Source organism: Bufo bufo, chromosome 1, assembly GCF_905171765.1.
Source record: "Bufo bufo chromosome 1, aBufBuf1.1, whole genome shotgun sequence".
In the NCBI taxonomy this organism is placed as follows: domain Eukaryota; kingdom Metazoa; phylum Chordata; class Amphibia; order Anura; family Bufonidae; genus Bufo; species Bufo bufo.
Genome location: NC_053389.1, coordinates 583,604,372 through 583,624,130, shown reverse-complemented (window position 1 = coordinate 583,624,130; position 19,759 = coordinate 583,604,372). Strand labels below are relative to the sequence as shown.

At 44.5% G+C, this 19,759-nt stretch overlaps 1 protein-coding gene across 1 annotated transcript in view; it reads left to right on the top strand.

The window, feature by feature from the left end:
• The window catches only part of NET1 (neuroepithelial cell transforming 1), a 52,834-nt gene that overhangs the window by 21,726 nt on the left and 11,349 nt on the right, over positions 1-19,759 (top strand). The window contains exons 2-3 of the mRNA XM_040413383.1: positions 5,349-5,415; positions 9,377-9,436. Coding sequence (XP_040269317.1) covers positions 5,349-5,415; positions 9,377-9,436 — 127 coding nt within the window. The remainder of the gene's footprint in view (positions 1-5,348; positions 5,416-9,376; positions 9,437-19,759) is intronic.

Sequence of the window (19,759 nt, the reverse complement as noted above, 5' to 3'; positions counted from 1 at the left end):
CTGTTTGTCCAATTTTCAGGTCCTAACAAAGGGAAGAAAGCGGCAAAAAGTTCCATCTCCAGATGGATTAAGATGGCAATCTCCGAAGCATATAAAGCTCAGGGAAAAGACGTCCCTGCTTCCCTAAAAGCACATTCTACGAGAGGCATGGCTGCCTCCTGGGCGGAAAAAGCCTCAGCCTCCTTACAACAGATTTGCAGGGCAGCAACATGGAAAAGAGTTCATACTTTCACTAAGCACTACAGACTAGATGTAGCTGCTAATGACGACCTAAGATTTGGACGTAAGGTCCTGTCGGCAGTTGCCCCCCCCTAATTGTGTCTTTGATATTGTCTCAGGACTTGGTGTCATGGAGACGACTGGGGAAAAGAGTATTACACTCACCGGTAATCCGGTTTCCTGGAAGTCTCCATGACACCACATATATCCCACCCTTTTTTTCTGCTATTAGCTATTATCCTTTCATCCTGGGGTTCTTCGTTAAAATACACTGGTGATGTGAGGAGGGGGTGGGGGTTTTAACCTCTCTGTGTTTTTCCTGTCCAATCAGAAGGAAGTCAATCTCAGGACTTGGTGTCATGGAGACTTCCAGGAAACCGGATTACCGGTGAGTGTAATACTCTTTTCCACTTTAATTTTGAGGGTGACTCCAAATCCAGACCTCCATGGGTTGAAAAATTAGATTTCCATTTTTTATTTTTGTGTGATTTTGTTGTCAGCACATTCAACTATGTAAAGAACAAAGTATTTCAGAAGAATATTTAATTAATTCAGATCTAGGATGTGTTATTTTTGTGTTCCCTTTATTTTTTTGAGCAGTGTATTTTCTTGCTATCACATGCAATAATCACACTTGACCATTAGGTGGCAGTGTTTCACTGCAGGCAGTCTGTATTGTACTTTGGTGGCACACTGCCTTTGGTGTGGAAGTTTCTTGTAACATTTTATTTTTATTGAAAATTTTTCATATATCAGGCATAAAAATCACTTATGTCGATATACACTTCTTTTCCAATGTATACATAAAACGATAGACATAATATTGAGTACTTATTATTCATAATCATGCACAGAATACAGTAAACAAATTTGCATGTTATTGTGTACCAAAATATTTTGTCTTGAGAGACTCTTTATTCCTAGATCAGTAAGGACCGAAGTCTTTATTAATAATCTTGAGATTCAAAGTTGGATCTATAATAAACATATCAGTGATAATTATAGAACCTCGGGATTCATTTCATTAACAACCTAGGAAGGACCGTAGTCTTTATTAACAAACTTAGAGTCTGAAAATTAAGTTACAAAATACAAAGCATTAATATTCATGCATGGTATATGTAATATAAGATTCTATAGAAATGTTGTAGACATAAGTCGCGCGACAGATAGGGCACAACTACACTGCAACATTTGTAGCGCAACATTTTGTTGCACCAATGACGCGCAACAATTTTTATAATGGCAGTCTATGGTGTCGCACTGCAACATACTGCGACGCAACAGTCGCAGAAAAATCCATCTCGAATGGATTTTCTGCGACTGTTGCATCGCAGCATGTTGCAGTGCGACACCATAGACTGCCATTATAAAAATTGTCGCGCGACATTAGTGCAACAAAATGTTGCGCGACAAATGTCGTCGTGTAGACCTAGCCTTAATAGGAAGGGGGGCAAATGTCACATGCAGTCTAGGCGGTAGATGCTGCAGCATGAGTGAATATTGGAGCTGACATCCAGCCTAAAATCTGTGTGTAACCTTGTAGTGGGGCAAAGGGTTGCAATACTATTGAAAGCAGCACAAGAAAATAAAAGGTTGTACTTCAGTGCGTCTGTATGAGGGTAGCAGTCATATCTTCAGTGGGTACCCTAGTGTCAGGTCAAAGCGTGCGCTGTATTGCTTAAAAGCATCAGTCATGTCTACGTGCCGGAAGGAATAATAGTCATCGCCACCTGGTGCCTGAGGGGCAATCGGGCCGAGATGCGTCATAGTTGGTGTGCGCTGTGCTGAATGACTCTGCTCATTATTAAAGCGGATTACATTTCCCTGTTAGATTACACACGTCATAACTGGAATCGCATCTCCAGATATTGCTGTTACATACATGTCATTTAGTCCCTCTACTTCCTATGTACAAGAGGATCTCCGCAGTCTGATGGAGCTACTGAGCATGTGTAACCACCTACACTGGACATTCTGACAGGGGTGCCATAGCCATGGGCAGGGATGGTCAGTGGCAATGGTGCAGATTGCACAGAATTATGGTAATGTCATATATTTACCCCAATAATTTGCACCTCTTCCCCTCCTCATAGCCCTGCAACCTCTTCAGTGTTTACCTGCACTCCGTCTACACAGTAGCAGCAGTAATTCACTTGAACAGGCAGGAGCAGTTTCATTGAAGTGAATGGGATGTCTGAGAGGTAACTACACCTGCTAGCCTCTGCAGTTGTGACAGTGAAGAGAAGGCAGCACTTGTACGAGCACTGCTTTCTCTTCAAACAGCTGATCACTCGGGTGCCAGGAGTATCCACCACAGATTTCAACTTTTGCAATGTAGAGTAGGAAGTCCATTGCAAAACCTGCATGTAATTCTCATGGATTTTGTGGTGAAACCCTAGAAAAATCGACAGTGGATTTTTCACTGTATTTTATGTTTGGATGTTCCCTTATACATGTAGGCGCACCCTTATGTCCTTCCCCCCCCCCCCACAAAGTTTAGGTGGCTGGACAACTACTTAAAGGGCTTCTGTCACCCCACTAAACTAATATATATTTTTTTTGTGTGTACTTATAATCCCTATCCTGCCATACTGCCATACATTATGTTATTAATAATTTTCGTTCATTAGATTTAGCAAAAAACTTACTTTTATGATATGCTAATTCCTTTCTACCAGCAAGTAGGGCGTCTACTTGCTGGTAGCAGCCACAGAAAACCGCCCCCTCCTTCTGTTTATTGACAGGGCCAATCCTCCTCCGGCCAGCCCTGTCAGCATTTCAAAAATCGCGCGCCTGTGTTGATTCGGCGCAGGCGCTCTGAGATAAGGAGGCTCGCCTCCTCAGCACTCCCTCAGTGCGCCTACGCCGATGACGTCTTCTCTTTCGGTGACGGAGAGAGGAGGAGATCGCGGCTGGTCCTGTCAATCAACAGAAGGAGGGGGCGGTTTTCTGCGGCTGCTCCCTGCAAGTAGACGCCCTACTTGCTGGTAGAAAGGTAATTAGCATATCATAAAAGTATGTTTTTTGCTAAATCTACTGAACGAAAATGATTACTAACATAATGTATGGCAATATGGCAGGATAGGGATTATAAGTACACACAAAAAAAAAGAGTTTAGTGGGGTGACAGAAGCACTTTAAAAGGGTTTTCTGAGACTTTAATGCTATCAGTATCTGATCATGGGAGTCCAACACTTGGGACACCCGCCGATCAGCTGCTTGAGAAGGCACCTGCACTTCTGTGGGTTCTGCAGCCTTCTCGCAGCTCACAGAGCACAATGCTGTACATTGTATAGCGGCTGTGCTTGGTATGACAGCTCAGCCCCATTCACTTCTATGGGGCTGAGCTGCGCCTAGGTCATGTGACCGATGAAAGCGTCGTTGCTCGCCAAAAGGAAAAGCTGGAAAGGCTGCAGCACTCACAGGAGCACCGGTGCCTTCTCAAACAGCTCAGGATGGTTCATCAGTATTATAGTCTCGGAAAACCCCGTTACCAAGCACAGCGCCATACTTTTCTTCCATTAGTGGCCCCCATTATAGGCCACAGTATTGTTAATGTCCACTTCCCCACTATTCTTGTGCAAAAAAAATAAAACTCGTCTAGGGTTGGGCAATATAACGGTATCAAAGATATACTGCGGTATTAAGAAATGGCGATATCGCTGTTTAATTACCGCGGTCTAGTGACGTAATAGGGGCAGTCACACTTGACAGTGCTGACTGCCATTTAAAAGTTCGGCGCACATTACACATCAGAACGCCCACCAGCTGGCACAGTGGAGAAGGATGGAGTCCCTTCCTCCCAACTGTGACGCGACTGCCGCTGGCCACCAGTGAGGAGGAGGGGAGGGGAGTGGCTATGGCCACTGCGCCAACAATGAATATAATTAACCCATAAATACAAATGGAGGTGGCAGGTGCCAGCTCTATCACACAGCCAGCACCTGGCCTCAATGACAGGACATGGTGATCCCGTGAACTCCATCAATTAACCACTCAGGTGCGGCACCAGAGAGGTTAATTGAAGCGGATCGCTGTGTTCTGTCATTGAGGCCAGGCGCCGGCTGTGTGATAGAGCTGGCACCCGCCACCTCCATTTGTATTAATAGGTTAATTTATACTAATTGGTGGCGCAGTGTGCCCTCCTCGGTGTAATCATTAGTGGCGCGGTGCACTCATTGGTGTAATCATTGGTGGCGCAGCGGCCTCCCCCTCAGTATTATCTTCATTGGTGACAGTGGCCACAGGGTCCCTTTTAATAGTGCACAGGTGGCAACCCTATGCACGGCCCACAGAGTGTTCGGAGTGCCCCCCTCTGGCACATGTGCCATAGGTTCACCACCACTGGCCTAGGGAAAGCTGCAAGGCGGCCACAATGCAACTGTGAGTGCTGGTGCCTTCACAAACAGCTGATTAGTGGGATTCCCAGTGCCATACCCCCACTGTTCAGATACTGATGATCTATCCAAATAATGGCTCATCACTTCAAAAATCTTGGAAATCCCTTAAGGACTTAGCCCACAAACCTTTGTCACCTGTCCACAGGAGATGTGAAGAATGAGTGACTGCTGGGACACCCACCATTCAAGTCCCGGGTCACTGGAACAGTAATGCATTTGTGTGACCAATGCCTCATTCACTGCTTATGGGACTGCGCTTGGGTGTTTCCAGCAGTCACATAGGTGATAACTGTTAGAACATCAGCAGAGATGCTAAACTGATGCCTCCAGTGGACTTCAGCTCCAGCATGGAAGTCCTATCTTATGGGGAATGTTCACAATTTCTGAGACTAGTTATTCCATTCAATACATGTGAATTGGGGTTGTTGCTGCTGCTACATCCACGTGGATTTCTGCAGGCCACTTTCAGATGAGTGGAAGGAGTCACAAATACTTCGGCAGTAAATCTGCCATGTGTGGGTTCACCCGGAGTTTCCACAGAAGTGCCATTTTCTCCACTGACACTAAATACTGGGTCACTCATGAGTAATGCCGGAAGTTGGGAAAAACATAGCCCACCCAGAAATAAGGTTTCAAGTGGAAGATTGCGAAATCTTGTTCTATGATGAAGTCATAACGTTATTTATTGCTTTACTGAACTAAAGTTTCTTTTTTGCTTTTCCCCAGACATTCTCTCAGAAGAGGGAGCTCCTTCACCTTTCTGACTCCAAGCACACCATGGGATTTTACACTGGTTAGTACTGGCTGCCCATGAACATGTTGTGTGGGTGTAGAGAGACATGTGTATGCATGTGATGTCCTTTTATGTGAATTTTTTGTCTTGTGATCTTTTACTTTTCCATTGGACAGTGTAGTTGCAGTCGCTTCATAAGATGTGCACAGATTTCACCCCTTAAAGGACCTGTTACATGTGCACTTGGCAGCTGGAGGCATCTGTGTTGGTCCCATGTTCATATGTGCCCACATTGCTGAGAAAGATGCTGTTTTGTTATATGCAAATGAGCCTCTAGGAATAACGGTAACACCGCCATTGCTCCTAGAGGCTCATTTGCATATATTAAAACATAATTTTTCTCAACAATGCGGGCACATATGAACATGGGACCAACACAGATGCCTTCAGCTGCCAAGCGCCCATGTAACAGGTCAGCCAGTGTCATAGGTACAAATCTGCTGACAGATGCCCTTTAAAGGGCTTTGCCCATCTGTGACATTGATGTCATCAGTGTCCATCGTGTAACTGTAGGTCATGGTTAGGCTTTCAAGGGGTTGTGCAGCGGTAACCTATTGATGACCTAACCTCAGGATAGGTCATCAATATCAAATCGGTGAGGGTCCGACTCTAGGCACCCTCGCTGATCAGCTGTTTGATAAGGAGGCCTTTATGTTCAAGATTACACGGCTCGTCATCTCAAGTCAATGGGATGACCAGTTGTAATTACACTGCGTTGCCTCCGGACCTTCTGTACTTTTTGGCATCCGCATGCTGTCCACATATTTTGCAGCCCCATGGAAATGAATGAATTTGAAAATAGTCATGTGAATACACCCGGACACTGACAGACAGTAATGCTTTGGTATACGGAGTATATAAAAGTGATCAAACGGTTGTGTTGTCCCCTAGTGCCCCCTTAAAAAAATGATTTCATAAATTTTTTTTTATTTTTTTTTCCACAAATGGGTTTTATTTTGTAAAAGTGGTGGTAGATCACACACATATATGCATTAATAAGTCGTAAATATCCAAAAATGGTGCCAAATGTTAACTACATCTTGGCCTGCTATATTAGCGGAAAAAGTTAAGAAATGTTAATCAATTAAATATGTACCTCAAAATGGTTCTGTTAATATAAAATAAAAATACAAGTCCTCTTATGGTTATATTGACAAATAATAAAATAGTTTCTTGCTCTTAGAATGCAGCCAAAGCAATTTGTTCCCATGATGTGTGTTCTTAAAGGGTTTCTGTCCTCAAAAAAATCGTTATGTAGCTGTCTGACATTAGCGATGTTCTAATGTCAGCAGAATAACTGTATGACTTATTTCTCCCTGCCGCCGTACGCCCTAAATAATGACTTTTATAATATGCTAATGATCCTCTAGTGGGATGTTGCTGCAGCACCTAGAGGCTCCGTCCTCTCACCGTTTGGCACGCCCTTGTAAAGGTGATTGACATGCTCGCTCTCCTTCGTGTTCCGCAAGTCCCGCACCTGCGCCGTCCATTTTAGTATTAGGCGCAGTGAGTGAAGGACGGCAGCAGGCAGGGAGATATAAGTCATACAGTTATGTTCTGCTGACATTAGAACATCGCTAATGTCAGCCAGCTACAAAACTTAAAAAATAAATAAATAATAAAACTACATCATGGACATCGTTGTACCGACCCATAGAGTAAAAGTAACACAATTAGCTATGCTATGCAATGAATGGCACAAAAGGAGAAGTTTTTTCCATTCTTCCCCCATAAAAGTTAAACAAGTTATGTGGCTCTGAGAATGCAGCAACGCAAAAGCAGAAGAAAAAAAAAACTGTGGGCCTTAATGCTAAGACAGGGTTGGCAGTTAAGGGGTTAACACCTTGTACATACGTGGTTCTGGCCTGTGAAGGATTTTCTTTCCGTGTGTCATAATGGCAAACAGCTGTGCGCCATTGCTGAAAGCCTCGTCCTAGACGGCAGCCGTCAGGGGCCATTCACTTTATTCTCTTTAAATGTCCCGACCAAATCCAGATGTTGTGGAGCGGCATTTTCCTCCCCATGACTGCATCTGCAGATGTGTTTATGTCTAGCACAGCCATGAGGCTTTTTTTTTCTACTGTCTAGTTCAGCCCTCCTAGACCTCTTTCTCTCTCCAAGGTCACAGTTGGCTAGAATACATATGGGAGTAGCCAACACACACTCGTCTTTCGCTTTTCCCTGTGAAACCGATTAATACCGCCATATTGGAGATCTACATAACATAGTCTCTGCCATAACGTTACTATGCTGGGAGAATTCTAATAGTAATGTTGTATAAAAGCACTACTCTACTTGTATAGTTCCCTAATGTACACTCCGCACCCTACAAGCCAGAATACAAGTGACTGAGGATATAACCGTACCGCAGCAGCCTACATGCTCCACACACTCGCCTAAATGGTGGTGCCCGTATAGAAACAACGTTGTGGCCTGCCTACAATTCATTTTAATCTGTAAGGGTACTTTCACACTAGCGTTATTCTTTTCCGGCATTGAGTTCCGTCCTAGGGGCTCTATACCGGAAAATAACTGAGCAGTTTTATCCCCATGCATTCTGAATGGAGAGCAATCCGTTCAGGATGTCTTCAGTTCAGTCACAGAATGGCGTTTTGAAAGAGGAAATACCGCAGCATGCTGTGTTATCATCTCTGTTCAAAATTCCGGATCAGTTGCTGGATCAGTTGCTGGAATGCCGGCATTAATTTACATTGAAATGTATTAGTAAAAATACTGCAATGCCGTATCCATCCATGCGCAGACCGGTAAAAATGTGAAAATAAATGTATAACGGATCAGTTTCTCCGGATGATATCCGGAGAGACTGATCTGTTCTTGCAATGCATTTGTAGTACGGATCCGCATCCAGATAAATCTACAATTGCGGTCTGTTTGCATGCAGATTGGTGGATCCGGCAGGCAGTTCCGGCGACGGTCCTGGGTCTATATTACATATGTTCTCGAGCTTCTGGGCAGGTGTGCTGAAAAGTATTAATAATGCATACCAGGTTGTGGTACCGTCACTCCTAGAGCCTGCGTTTTGGGAGTGATAGAAATTACAGATCATAATATGCGCCTTGGTGTGCAGCGCCTATTATTCCAGGCCCGGAAACTGATAGCCCGACACTGTATTCGTCCACAGCCTCCCTCTGTAACGGAGTTCCTTAATAGAATGGACGATATACTTCGCCTTGGAATAGGTGTGTATGTAAAGAGGAAGCGTGAAGCTACATTTACAGCACTGTGGGATAGGTGGTTCTCTGCCAGGGCCAAATCCTCCTCCCTCCCCGTGTGGTGGTGGTGGGGGTAGTCTGGGTAGAGTCCCTGGGTAGTCGCATATGTGAGGGAGCTCAGTATGTCAGGAGACTGGACGGGTTGTTATGGAGGATAGTGGATGTGCCTTAACCGAGTAACTGGGAATGAACATTGGAGGCTCATGTACATGATGGATATGCTCCTGGAGGATATGCAATGGTATTTATGGCGAGGTGTGATACTCATGTTAAAAATGGCGGGACTGTCTCTTTTCTAGGGGGTGGGGGGTTCTGGGACTCAGTTATCGGGGGTCATTTTCATGTCATGTTACAATTATACCTGGAATGCATAAGTCCCTACTGTTTGTACAATTTTCTAAATATGTTGAATAAAAAATATCTGATTTAAAAAAAGAAATAGCCGAGCGATGTACTCTATCTCCAGAACATGCCCCTCCATCACCACCCCTGTTCTCGGGGTCAGTTAGTTATCCATTATCCTATGGATGGGGTAATGACTTTAAAACTTGGCACGACCCATTTGGTAGGGTTCTCCGAAACTTTAAAAGTGTAGGCCCATCCTACAGATAGCCACATGTTAAACGCAAACCGTGCCGTGTGGTGACACAGACATTTCAGGATCTGCTAAATCCATCGCCTATGACCATAGATAATGTCTAATATTCATTTTATTTTTGTACTTTCAGAAGAGGAAACGAAAAGAAAAGGACGATGACACTTTCAGCCTTTGCAGCTTTGATCTAAAGGTAACAAGAAGTAACAGACAAATGTACAAAAATATTGAATTGCCTCGAATGGCCAAAGAGCTTGGTCAGAATCCAGACTTCATTAGAAAGTATTAGTGGTGCATTTCTCGTAGAAACATTGTCTTGCTGCTGTGAATTATAAGGGACAGTCACCAGGACCGTCTTTCTATTCACTGTTCCTACTAGCTTTGTCCAGCCATCAAGTCAATACAGCTAAACTGTAGTCAATGATGATTGCTGAGCCTTAGGCCTCTTTCACACGAGCAACATGAACGCGTAGCACCCGCACGGAATCCTGACCCATTCATTTCAATGGGTCTGTGTACGAGTTTTTTATTTTTATTTTTCCCAGGCATCAGTTCTGCGTTGCAGAAAACGCTAAATATAGAACATGCTGCGTTTTTCACGCAGCCCTGGCCCAATAGACGTAAATGGGTCTTCAGTGAAAAACGCCTTACATCCGGAAGCAAGTCATTTTTCAATTGTGGTTTCCAAGAGATGTTGTTTGTAAACCTTCAGTTTTTTTTATCATGCCCGTGAAAAACACATCGAAACGCATTGCACCCGCGTGGAAAAAACTGAACGCAATCGCAGACGAAACTGACTGAACTTGCTTGCAAAATGGTGCGAGTTTTCTTGAGCGCATCCAGAGCCAATCCGTATTGTTCGTGGGAAAGAGGCCTTAACCACCTCCGGACCGCTGTACGCACAGACGCGTCCTGGAGGTGGTTGATTCATTCCGAGTGGACGCGCCGGCGCGTCCTCTCGCGAGATGCGAGATTTCCTGTGAACGCGCGCACACAGGCGCGCGCTAACAGGAACGGAAGGTAAGAGAGTTGATCTCCAGCCTGCCAGCGGCGATCGTTCGCTGGCAGGCTGGAGATGTGTTTTTTTTAACCCCTAACAGGTATATTAGACGCTGTTTTGATAACCGCGTCTAATATACCTGGTACCTGGTCCTCTGGTGGTCCCCTTTGTTTGGATCGACCACCAGAGGACACAGGTAGCTCAGTAAAGTAGCACCAAGCACCACTACACTACAATACCCCCCCCCTGTCACTTATTAACCCCTTATTAGCCCCTGATCACCCCATATAGACTCCCTGATCACCCCCCTGTCATTGATTACCCCCCTGTCATTGATCAACCCCCTGTAAAGCTCCATTCAGACGTCCGCATGATTTTTACGGATCCACTGATAGATGGATCGGATCCGCAAAACGCATCCGGACGTCTGAATGAAGCCTTACAGGGGCGTGATCAATGACTGTGGTGATCACCCCATATAGACTCCCTGATCACCCCCCTGTCATTGATTACCCCCCCTGTAAAGCTCCATTCAGACGTCCGCATGATTTTTACGGATCCACTGATAGATGGATCGGATCCGCAAAACGCATCCGGACGTCTGAATGAAGCCTTACAGGGGCGTGATCAATGACTGTGGTGATCACCCCATATAGACTCCCTGATTACCCCCCTGTCATTGATTACCCCCCTGTAAAGCTCCATTCAGACGTCCGCATGATTTTTACGGATGCACTGATAGATGGATCGGATCCGCAAAACGCATCCGGACGTCTGAATGAAGCCTTACAGGGGCATGATCAATGACTGTGGTTATCACCCCATATAGACTCCCTGATCACCCCCCTGTCATTGATTACCCCCCTGTAAAGCTCCATTCAGATGTCCGCATGATTTTTACGGATGCACTGATAGATGGATCGGATCCGCAAAATGCATACGGACGTCTGAATGAAGCCTTACACGGGCGTGATCAATGACTGTGGTTATCACCCCATATAGACTCCCTGATCACCCCCCTGTCATTGATCACCCCCCCTGTCATTGATCACCCCTCTGTCATTGATCACCCCTCTGTAAGGCTCCATTCAGACATTTTTTTGGCCCAAGTTAGCGGAATTATTATTTTTTTTTCTTACAAAGTCTCATATTCCACTAACTTGTGTCAAAAAATTAAATCTCACATGAACTCCCCATACCCCTCACGGAATCCAAATGCGTAAAATTTTTTAGACATTTATATTCCAGACTTCTTCTCACGCTTTAGGGCTCCTAGAATGCCAGGGCAGTATAAATACCCCACATGTGACCCCATTTCGGAAAGAAGACACCCCCAGGTATTCCGTGAGGGGCATATTGAGTCTATGAAAGATTGAAATTTTTGTCCCAAGTTAGCGGAACTGGAGACTTTGTGAGAAAAAAATTAAAAATATCAATTTCCGCTAACTTGTGCCAAAAAAAAAAAATTTCTATGAACTCGCCATGCCCCTCATTGAATACCTTGGGGTGTCTTCTTTCCAAAATGGGGTCACATGTGGGGTATTTATACTGCCCTGGCATTCTAGGGGCCCCAAAGCGTGAGAAGAAGTCTGGTATCCAAATGTCTAAAAATGCCCTCCTAAAAGGAATTTGGGCACCTTTGCGCATCTAGGCTGCAAAAAAGTGTCACACATCTGGTATCGCCGTACTCAGGAGAAGTTGGGGAATGTGTTTTGGGGTGTCATTTTACATATACCCATGCTGGGTGAGAGAAATATCTTGGTCAAATGCCAACTTTGTATAAAAAAATGGGAAAAGTTGTCTTTTGCCAAGATATTTCTCTCACCCAGCAAGGGTATATGTAAAATGACACCCCAAAACACATTCCCCAACTTCTCCTGAATACGGCGATACCACATGTGTGACACTTTTTTGCAGCCTAGGTGGGCAAAGGGGCCCATATTCCAAAGAGCACCTTTAGGATTTCACAGGTCATTTACCTACTTACCACACATTAGGGCCCCTGGAAAATGCCAGGGCAGTATAACTACCCCACAAGTGACCCCATTTTGGAAAGAAGACACCCCAAGGTATTCCGTGAGGGGCATGGCGAGTTCCTAGAATTTTTTATTTTTTGTCACAAGTTAGTGGAATATGAGACTTTGTATGAAAAAAAATAAAAAATAAAAAAATCATCATTTTCCACTAACTTGTGACAAAAAATAAAAAATTCTAGGAACTTGCCATGCCCCTCACGGAATACCTTGGGGTGTCTTCTTTCCAAAATGGGGTCACTTGTGGGGTAGTTATACTGCCCTGGCATTCTAGGGGCCCAAATGTGTGGTAAGGAGTTTGAAATCAAATTCTGTAAAAAATGACCTGTGAAATCCGAAAGGTGCTCTTTGGAATATGGGCCCCTTTGCCCACCTAGGCTGCAAAAAAGTGTCACACATCTGGTATCTCCGTACTCAGGAGAAGTTGGGGAATGTGTTTTGGGGTGTCATTTTACATATACCCATGCTGGGTGAGAGAAATATCTTGGCAAAAGACAACTTTTCCCATTTTTTTTTTATACAAAGTTGGCATTTGACCAAGATATTTATCTCACCCAGCATGGGTATATGTAAAAAGACACCCCAAAACACATTCCTCAACTTCTCCTGAATACAGAGATACCAGATGTGTGACACTTTTTTGCAGCCTAGGTGGGCAAAGGGGCCCATATTCCAAAGAGCACCTTTCGGATTTCACAGGTCATTTTTTACAGAATTTGATTTCAAACTCCTTGCCACACATTTGGGCCCCTAGAATGCCAGGGCAGTATAACTACCCCACAAGTGACCCCATTTTGGAAAGAAGAGACCCCAAGGTATTCGCTGATGGGCATAGTGAGTTCATGGAAGTTTTTATTTTTTGTCACAAGTTAGTGGAATATGAGACTTTGTAAGAAAAAAAATAAAATAAAAAAATCATCATGTTCCGCTAACTTGTGACAAAAAATAAAAAGTTCTATGAACTCACTATGCCCATCAGCGAATACCTTAGGGTGTGTACTTTCCGAAATGGGGTCATTTGTGGGGTGTTTGTACTGTCTGGGCATTGTAGAACCTCAGGAAACATGACAGGTGCTCAGAAAGTCAGAGCTGCTTCAAAAAGCGGAAATTCACATTTTTGTACCATAGTTTGTAAACGCTATAACTTTTACCCAAACCATTTTTTTTTTAACCAAACATTTTTTTTTTATCAAAGACATGTAGAACAATAAATTTAGAGCAAAATTTATATATGGATGTCGTTTTTTTTTTGCAAAATTTTACAACTGAAAGTGAAAAATGTCATTTTTTTGCAAAAAAATCGTTAAATTTCGATTAATAACAAAAAAAGTAAAAATGTCAGCAGCAATGAAATACCACCAAATGAAAGCTCTATTAGTGAGAAGAAAAGGAGGTAAAATTCATTTGGGTGGTAAGTTGCATGACCGAGCAATAAACGGTGAAAGTAGTGTAGGTCAGAAGTGTAAAAAGTGGCCTGGTCATTCAGGGTGTTTAAGCACTGGGGGCTGAGGTGGTTAAAGGGCATCTGTCAGCAGATTTGTACCTATGACACTGGCTGACCTGTTACATGTGCACTTGGCAGCTGAAGGCATCTGTGTTGGTCCCATGTTCATATGTACCTGCATTACTGAGAAACATGAATTCTTAATATATGCAAGTGCACATGTAACAGGTCAGCCAGTGTCATAGGTACAAATCTGCTGACAGACGCCCTTTTAACGAGATTGTCCAAACCTTTACAAGTGATGGAGCATCCTCAGAATAGACCACCATGATAATTATTGGAGCTGGTCTGTCACCCTGGCTGATCAGCTGCTCTGCAGTAGTCTGCATCGGAAATACACAGATCGGTCCATTATGTAGTTAATGGGGCTGGTTATTGCTGCCCCCCTCTGATCAGGTAATGATGTCCTATCCTCGGGGTGGACCATCACTAGGGATGAGCAAACCCAAACTTTGTGAATTCGGGTTCCCGAACCCGGACTTTTTCACTGAAGCCCGGCTTCGGTGTTCAGGTCATTTTATTATTTTCCGTTATAACATGGTTATAGCGGAAAATAATACCATTCTCAAGACAGAATGAAAGAGTGTGGCAATTTAGGGGTAAAAAACAAACAACCAACTCACCTTGTCCACTTGATCGTGCTGCCGCACGTGGTAAGCGCTGTGACGTCCTCGCAGGTCCTGCTAAAAGAAGATAAACACTGCGGCAGCGCGATTAAGTGGATAAGGTGATTTAAAAAAAATAATAATTTTAACCCCTAAATTGCCATATTCTTTTGCATTCTGTCTTAAGAATGCTGCTATTTACCATGTTATAACGGAAAATAATAGTGACGTTCGGGGTAAAGTTTGGGTCCTGGACCCGAACTTTGACCTGAAGTTCGGCCAAACCCGGCGAACCCGAACTTCCACGTGTTCGCTTATCCCTAGCCATCACTTGTAAAGGATTCGACAAGCATCCAGACTGAACAGACACATGAAAGTCCATTGTTTTCTTCACATCAGGTTTTTTCACTAATCATCTGTTCATTCTGAAAATAACACAGCATTTTCTATCATCTTATGTTTTTCACGCATGGCTAGTCCGTTCAAGTCAATAGATCTGTGAAAAAATAAACTTGACGACATCCATGTGCAGTTAATTTTTTTCACTGATGGGTGCCAGGAGAAGCTGTGTGTTGTTCAGTCTTCTTCACGTGTATGCAAAATGGATCAAAAACTGATTACATCTGCATAGAAAAAATGCAAGAGCTTAACGGTTTTGTAGAAAAAAAATAAAATAATGAGGCAAACTGAAGGAAATCCGAGAGACAGAACACACATGAGTTTTGTATCTCTTGTGTGAAAGTGCCATCAAGGCCTCCATTTCCGTACTCTAAAAATGAATGGTGTACAGGTCTCATTTCTATTGGCACATTGAATAAGGGAAGTGGGCTCCGAGCAGGTCTACCTTAAGTGCTTTAACCCCTTTTAGATCTGCACCATATAATGTACGGTGAGCTGATCGAGTGGGCACAGAAGCTGTGCTCGCTCAATCAGTGATGGTGGGGCCTGACTTTTACTAACAGCTGGGCCCCTGCTATATCTGTAATCTGCATTGAAAACTCAGAGAACTCTGATTAATCTCTTAGATGCCATGGTCAATGCTGACCTCCACATCTAAGGGATTTACAGAGGGAGGGGCTCCCTCGCTCACCATATCTGCTCCTCGCAATGCGTTTGGGGGTGCCAATGGCTGCTATGGCAGCCTGAGGCCTTACAAAGGCCTTGGGGCCTGCTAGCTATGGAGACCTACGAGGCCCAGCCCCCAGGCTTGGGTCTCAGAGGCAAACTGAGTGTATTACTGGCAGTTACAATGCAGTACAATACAACACGTGTCTCAGATGGTACCAGCTGGGCACAAAATATTGGTCACTGAAATGCCATATATATTAAATTTTTACTTTGCACAGTTCGCTGTGCATTTATTTCTGCACAATACTTGTGGCTTCAAAATGCTCACTCTACCACTTATTACCTTGAGGGGCGGCGGTTCCATAATGGGGTCACTTCTTGGGGGTTCCATTTATTATCTCACCCCAGAGGCTCTACAGTTGTCAGCACAAGCGGTTTAAATCACCACATTGGGCCTCAAAATGAGCATGTTGCACTTATACTCATGAGCCCTCTTATACATTCAGGCAAAAAATAGGGCCACTTGTAGGGTGTTTCTAAAACCACAAAACGGTGTAATAAGAGGGCTGAATTTTCTCACCGACACACGATGGGGACAGGATATTAGGCACTAAAATGGCATATCTGTGGAAAAATTGCTACTTTCACTTGGCACCATCTGCTCTGCATTCATTTTTACAAAACACCTGTGGGGTCAAAATGTTCACTACACCCCTTGAAAAATTTGTTTGGGAGTGTAGTTTCCAAAACAGGGTCCCTTTTTTGGGTTTCTACTGTAGAGGTATCTCAGGATCTCTTCAAATGCAACATAAACCCCAAAAACCATTCAAGCAAAATCTGGCTTCTAAAAGCGATATGGCGCTCCTCCCCATTTGGACCCTGCAGTGTACCCATACAGCAGTTTACAACGACACATGGGGTGTTGCCACATTTAGAAGAAAATGGGTAACATTTATGGGGTGTTCCCCCCCCCCCCCCCCCCTTCACCTTTTTACCCCTTGTAAGGCCTCCTGAACATGAGCGTTCCGTTTTTTGCAGTCCGCAAACCGCGGATCCGCAAAAAAAGAAAGCCGCAATTTACGGAACGGGCGGCCCATTGTAGAAATGCCTATTCTTGTCCGCAAAACAGACAAGAATAGGACATGTTTTATTTTTTTTGCGGGGCCACGGAACGGAGCAACGGACGCTGACGGCACACGGAGTGCTGTCCACATCTTTTGCGGCCCCATTGAAGTGAAAGGGTCCGCACCCGAGCCGCAAGAACTGCGGCTCGGATGCGGACACGAGCAACGGTCGTGTGCATGAGGCCTAAAAGTGAAAAATTTTGGGCTAAAGCAGCACTTTTTGGGGAAAAAAACTTCATTTTTTATTTTCACAGCCAACTTTTCTAATTTCTATGAAACCCCTGTGGGATCAAAGTGCTCACTATACCTCTTGAAAAAATCCTGGAGGGGTGTAGTTTACAAAATGGGGTAACTTTTGGGAGGTTTCCACTGTAGGGGTACCTCAGTGTCTCTTCAAATGAAGCATGGTGCCCCAGAACCATTTCAACAAAATCTACTCTCCAAAAAACATATGGCGCTCCTTACATTCCGAGCCCTGTGGTATGCCCATACAGCAGTTTACAACCACATATGGGAAACCACTATCCTGCAGCAATGTCATAACGTACATCATTAATATGTCCATTGCAGCCACTTACTGGCTGCAATAGTCGCGTCAATGATGAATGTGATGTTATCGCTGCAGGACTACCAGGGACCTCCACACCGTGGTGCTGGATTGGTTGGGGATTGAACAGGTTAGAGTAGTTTTTTTATCACATTATTTTCAGTGGTTTCTAACCTTTTAGGGACCTCTGCTGATCTCAACAATAGAAAGGCTTCTGTCTTACTACCCAAGTCCACAAGATCTCTCTTGGTTTAGGGCAGGGGTCTGCAACCTTTAAGACATAAAGAGCCACTTGGACCCGTTTCCGAAGGGAAAAAAAAACTGGGAGCCGCAAAACCATTGCGACATTTAAAACAAATATAACACTGCATATATTGTTTCTTACCTTAATGCTATATACAAGATCGTGCAGTCGGCTGTCAATCTGAAGAAAAAAATGACTTTTTCACTTAACAATGTAAAATATATTTTTGCAAATTAATAGCTAATTAAAATATTTAATTTACCTTTACCAGACCCCCCTCCAATCATGTGCCAGTAATACCAGACCCCCCTCCAATCATGTGCCAGTAATACCAGACCCCCCTCCAATCATGTGCCAGTAATACCAGACCCCCCTCCAATCATGTGCCAGTAATACCAGACCCCCCTCCAATCATGTGCCAGTAATACCAGACCCCCGTCCAATCATGTGGCAGTAATACCAGACCCCCGTCCAATCATGTGCCAGTAATACCAGACCCCCCCCTACAATCATGTGCCAGTAATACCAGACCCCCCTCCAATCATGTGCCAGTAATACAGACCTCCCCAATCATGTGCCAGTAGTAATACCAGACCCCCCCAATCATGTGCCAGTAGTAATACCAGACCCCCCCAATCATGTGCCAGTAATACCAGACCCCCCTCCAATCATGTGCCAGTAATACAGACCTCCCCAATCATGTGCCAGTAGTAATACCAGACCCCCCCAATCATGTGCCAGTAGTAATACCAGACCCCCCCCAATCATGTGCCAGTAATACCAGACCCCCCTCCAATCATGTGCCAGTAATACAGACCTCCCCAATCATGTGCCAGTAGTAATACCAGACCCCCCCAATCATGTGCCAGTAGTAATACCAGACCCCCCCAATCATGTGCCAGTAGTAATACCAGACCCCCCCAATCATGTGCCAGTAGTAATATCAGACCCCCCCAATCATGTGCCAGTAGTAATATCAGACCCCCCCCAATCATGTGCCAGTAGTAATACCAGACCCCCCCAATCATGTGCCAGTAATTCCAGGGGCCCCCCCAAATTCCCCAATCATGTGCCAGTATAATACCATTATGTGCCAGACTGCCAGTTAAAAAAAAAATTAACACTTATACTTACCTCTTTGGAGCGATGCGATGCAGGCCTCTTCCGGCCTGTGTCCCGACTCCAGCGCTGTACGGCTCAGGTGGCGCGATGAAGTCATCGCGCCGCCTACGCCGGCCTCTGATAGGCTGCCGGCCTAGTAGTGCCGGCAGCCTATCAGAGGAACAGGAAAGGGACACACCTCCCTGCCCTCCTGAGGACGGCGATGCAAACAGATCACTATGGAGATGAGCGCTTCGCTTCCACAATGGAAGCGCTCATCTCAGTGCCTGCCCAACCGCTGCCGCACAGTGCCTGCCCCGCCGCTGCACACACACTGCTCATGCCCATGCCAGAGCCGCGGCAAAGGTTCAAAAGAGCCGCATGCGGCTCTAGAGCCGCGGGTTGCTGACCACTGGTTTAGGGCTAACTTTTGTAAAAGCGCACCAAATTTTTTTATTTTATTTCCTGGGTCTCTGTTAAAACAAACAAAGTTGCTCCTCTGTGCCTTTTAAGACTGACATTCATGACTAAAACGATTGATGTAACCGACTGGATTCCTGTAGTTGGTGAGTCAGCTCCTTGTTCACCTCTTCAGGTCCTACCCTTGTTTTGTAGCAACAAAAACCAATATACAACAGAGAGAACCTGATGGAGAAAAATGTGAGCTCTGCGGTCCAGGAAACCATAAGTAATACACTTGAAAATAAATAAATAAAAAATTCAAAAGAAGAGCTGCTAATATCATTCATATGTATGCACAGTAATGCATGTTTACCTGGAGATCTGTGTATGTGAGATGGACATTTTCTGTGCTTCTTGCCAGTCATTGCCTTGAAGAACACTACAATCAGACCCTTCCAGACCTGAAGTGGATTTGTGATAAAAATGATGTGTGCACACATAAGAATATACCATGAGTATAATATATTGGTGTGTGCACACACTGAAATGTAATAAGTTTCATGGGCCTTATGAATGTGGTGTGACGCTGACCACACACAAATGTAAAACTCCTACAGGTCCATTCAGACGTCCGTAGTGTTTTGCGGACCGCAAAACACTGACAACGCACATGGCCAGCACTATATAGAGGATTCCTATTTATTTCCGCAGCTGTTCTATTTTTTTGCCGAGCCGCGGACCGGAAATGCGGATGCAGACAGCACACTGTGTGCTGTCTGCTTCTTTTCCGGCCCCATTGAAAATAAATGGGTCTGCTCCCATTCAGCGTAACTGCGGAACGGATCTGGGCCATTCATATGGACATGTGAATGGACACTAAAAGAAGAA